Here is a 4,514-nt window from a genome sequence, read left to right as displayed (position 1 = left end):
CTAAACCCTTTTACTTAAGATCATGCAGTTGATAATATCTGGGTTATGTATCATAAAAATGTTTAGAACAACACTGAATTATATATATAAATGTATTATATATTAATTAAAATCATTTATATATTTAGAACACTAAATTATATTTAATTTATTACAATTACATTGTTAACTATTATATGAACAAACTAAATGTAGCCTGAATTATAGGAATTTTTTATGTGCAAAAATAATTTATCTCAAATTCCAAAAATTCGTAATAACATTCTATATTCTTAAGGATAAACTACATTGAAATCTGTTAAGAAATATTAATAGTATAACGCACATACATATTATGTCTTAACATACAACTATATATATACGAAGTTCAAAAAGTGTTCAAATTAAGGTATATATAATTTTCTATTTCCTAAACCGTATTATGCAGCTCCTTCTAAATATATTGAGCAATTTTCATAATTTTACATGTACAATTTAGTATATAAGTATATTTAGATCATATGTTTCTGCCATACTATTATATTTAATTTATTTCTATTAGGATATATTTTAATAAAACATATATAATAAAATTTATTATTTATAATTAGGTATTCAGTTTACCCTTTTGAATGCTTAGCATAATAATTAAAAAATATACGAAAACAGATGTAAAAATTTAGTATGAATAAATATTTATTAATATTTAAAGAAAAATATAATATATATAAACAAATAAAAAATGTATTCACACAGATTATTGTTCTAGTTAAAATATCAATATGGTAACATCTAATTTTATGATAAATGATATCATTATATTTATAAGTTAGGAAATGTATATTTTTATAAAAATTTTATTTTTTTAAAAAAATATAATTATTATAATCATATTTTAATATATAATATTTTTATATATTAATATATTATTCTATGCTATTTCCATTCAATTTATTATGTATTCCTTATGGAAATTCAATAATATGTAACAAATATTCGAGTAATATGTGTTATATATTGGGTTGTATGTAGTAAAAAAGAACTACATATATTATATATTTATTAATTTGCAACATGTAATTAATTTTATACAATAATACAATAATCTTGAAACACTATCAATTTTATCACACAAATATACTAATGAAGTTTCTTTATAATATGTAAAAAAGAAATAATAGTCTATTATATTATTATTACGGGAGAAGGCTCATTTTTTTAATAATTTCTTAATAAATAAATTATGTTTACATAACTCATATAATAAATAGTATTGCACTTGTATGGCAGTATAGTAAAAATTATAATAACAATTTTTATGGATAAACCCAATAAAATATATTGTTACTTTATATTTGAGATTCAGCGATTTATAACATTGCATATTTATATCTTTTTTATATATGTATAATAAATAAATTATATTTTTTTATACATTATTCTCATAAAAATTCAGTAAATTTGATGTGAAATTATTATTATCGCTGTTTTTTTAAGAAATAGTTAATAGTAGTATAAATAATATAAAACCTTTTCGTTTTTTAATAAATAATTAAGCAAAATAATAAAAATATTATTATGAATTTAATATGGTGTGAATTAAATTTGAAAATAGGTATAAAAACGTGAATACAAAAATGATTTTATTTTTTCCTTATACAAAGTTATAACTATAGCTTCATTTACAAGATTTCAGTAAAAAAATTATTTCATGGGCCTATGGGGAATGAATAATTTAAGTATAATAAAATGAAAAAAAAAATTAAAATAAAAAATATAACAATATATTATGTAATAATTTTAATTTGAATAATAACTATAAAAAATAATAAATAAATACAATATTTCAAAACTCAAGGAATTTTTATTCATGAGTAAATTATTTTATTATAACATTATATAAAATAATGAAAAAAATATTTATTCATTATAATGTAATATCGGTTTGATATATTATATAAAATTATATGTCTAAAATATTTTTCTTATTCATACATAATATAATATTTATATTAATAAAATATTATATAATATAAAATATAAATAACACATTTACAAGTAAATATACATATACTTATGTTAATTAATTATTTACAATGCACCATATTCACATATTAATGTGTATATAAATTATAGATGGTTATAGAATAATAATTACTTTATTTTTTAAAAAAATTTACATAAAATAAGATATATTATATTTTTTTCTTCCTAATACATTTTATAAAAATGTAATAATATTCTAAACGCCGAGATAATAAGTTGTAAAATAAGAATATTCAAAACAAAAATAAGCAAATAAAATATATTCAGATGTATATCTTATTAGCAATGTGTTTTGTAGTATAGCATTTTTTAAGATACATGAATGCACATATTTTTACAATGTAATTAAAGACATAAAATAAATAATTTATAATAAAATTATTTACTATAGTACATATAAAATTTAATTCGTTATATGTATTGTAAATATTATAAAAGTTGTGTTATATATAATGTTATTACAAGTATAGCGTTTTTTTAGATTTTTTTATATATTTCGAACTATATGTATTTATTTTTCATATTATGATAAGATTTTTAAATGACATCAACTTTCCTAAAAAGAATAATACTAACATTGTTTTAGATTAATAATTAATTTAATAAATGTGCTAATTTAATGTAAAATATGTAGAATTAAATAACATCATATGTGTTATTATATAAGATGTGAATATAATATTTACCCTGATACTTTTGACAAATAAGAATTTATTATGATAAGCGTAGAGCTTATTTTTTTTCTTCAGATGATATATAAATTATGACGAGTGCCACTAATCCAGACGGTGAAGACGTACGACTTAAATTCTTAATAAAATAAATCTTTATATACATTGTTTAAACGTATCTTATTTATTAAAAATGAATGCAAAATTATTTTCTTAAAAATTTATAATTTTTTGGTATTTTATCACTTTCATATTTAGTTCAGTTTTAATGGTATGTTTCACACATGTGCAAATGGTTTCAACTGGGATATGGAGGCAAATATATCTAGAGATGATCAAGAATTAACATTACTGTGTAGCAAATTTCAGAATGCTGTAAATAATGGTGGATATAACAATATTAATTTTATTAAATATTGCCGAGTTCTTTGTTCATATTTAAAATATATAGTACGAAATATAGAAGAAAATAATGAAAAAAACTGTTGTAAATTATTCTATTATAAACTGAAAAATGATATAATACATAAATTTTCCATAAATGAATATAGTGAAGCTAAAGATTTCTATAATAAAATGGTTGAACAAAATATATATTCTCCTAGAACAAAGATATCTGACATATGTATGAGTCATCCTGAACATATTAAACAAGAGACATCTAATATATTTGAATATCTGTTTAATATATATTACTACAAGGATCTACTTAATGGTCGCAAAATTGGCGAAACCGGTACTATGCGCCAGTTCAAAAAGAAAATTGAACATTTAGAAAATTTTTATAATAATAATAAAGACCGACTTAAAGAAGAACTCCAAAAAATTATTGAAATATGTAAGGACTTTAAAAATAGGTGGACGACACATCCCTACAAACACGCCGCAGCTATCCTTTCTGACAGTTGGTTATTAGAAAGAAAAAGGAAACTCGAAGAGAAAGATGAAAAAACCATAAGGAATATTGGGAAACAAACGAAAACGTTAGAGAAAAAGTTAATTGATCCTCAAGCCTTTATGAACACTGAAACAGATAATGTAACAAACACAGGAATAAGTATTGGAAAGTTTTTTATAACTTTTTCAATATTAATAATATTGTTTATTTTATATAAGGTTAAAAATAAAATCAATATGACAAAATTATGTTGTATTATATTTCATCATAGAAATATTTTAAAAAATACATATAATATAAATAAACAAAAATAAAAATATTGTTTTATTTTTTCTTTAGTATACCCCATATTTTTCATTTTTAAAACCAAGGATACGGAAATTAAGGAGAAAGATGAATAAAAATAACAAGAATAACCTAGGACTCATGGAAACATTTGATTTTGAATACAACAATTCAATAGATGATAGGTATAAAATAGCATATAGTTAAATTAACAAAAACCAATAAATGAGAAATACTAGTTACTTAATCCAATTTATTTTACAGTAATATTCAGAGTACAGCATTAGAATGCATGTAGAAAATAAATTTCATTATATTAATATGATATATTATGATAAACAATAAAGACAATTTATAATACCTAGAAAATATTATAATATATGAAAATTCAATTTTTAATTATTACATCAAATGGAAGATTAAGCACGTTACTACACATAAATAGAATAAAATAAATACATATATACAATTTCTCTATTTACTGAAATTTGGGCACATTATAATAATTGATTTGGGAATTCAAGCATTTTGTGTACAACTAACACTAATTCTCACAGAACAAAATATTATATCTCAAAGGAAAATTATACTATAATATTCGTATATCATTTATTTAATTGTAAATATATATATAA

At 19.5% G+C, this 4,514-nt stretch overlaps 1 protein-coding gene across 1 annotated transcript; it reads left to right on the top strand.

Moving 5' to 3' along the window:
• Nucleotides 1-2,788: 2,788 nt before the first annotated feature.
• Nucleotides 2,789-4,086, top strand: PGO_001555 (variable surface protein; the record flags this gene model as incomplete). Its single annotated transcript, XM_028690967.1, has 3 exons — nucleotides 2,789-2,821; nucleotides 2,955-3,812; nucleotides 3,934-4,086. 3 exons carry the CDS (start codon nucleotides 2,789-2,791, stop codon nucleotides 4,084-4,086), a joined length of 1,044 nt encoding a protein of 347 aa, XP_028546768.1.
• Nucleotides 4,087-4,514: the final 428 nt, after the last annotated feature.

The sequence above is a fragment of the Plasmodium gonderi genome (assembly GCF_002157705.1).
Source record: "Plasmodium gonderi DNA, contig: Pgo-contig_163, whole genome shotgun sequence".
Taxonomy (NCBI): Eukaryota; Apicomplexa; class Aconoidasida; order Haemosporida; family Plasmodiidae; genus Plasmodium; species Plasmodium gonderi.
This window is presented reverse-complemented; position numbering and strand designations above follow the sequence as displayed.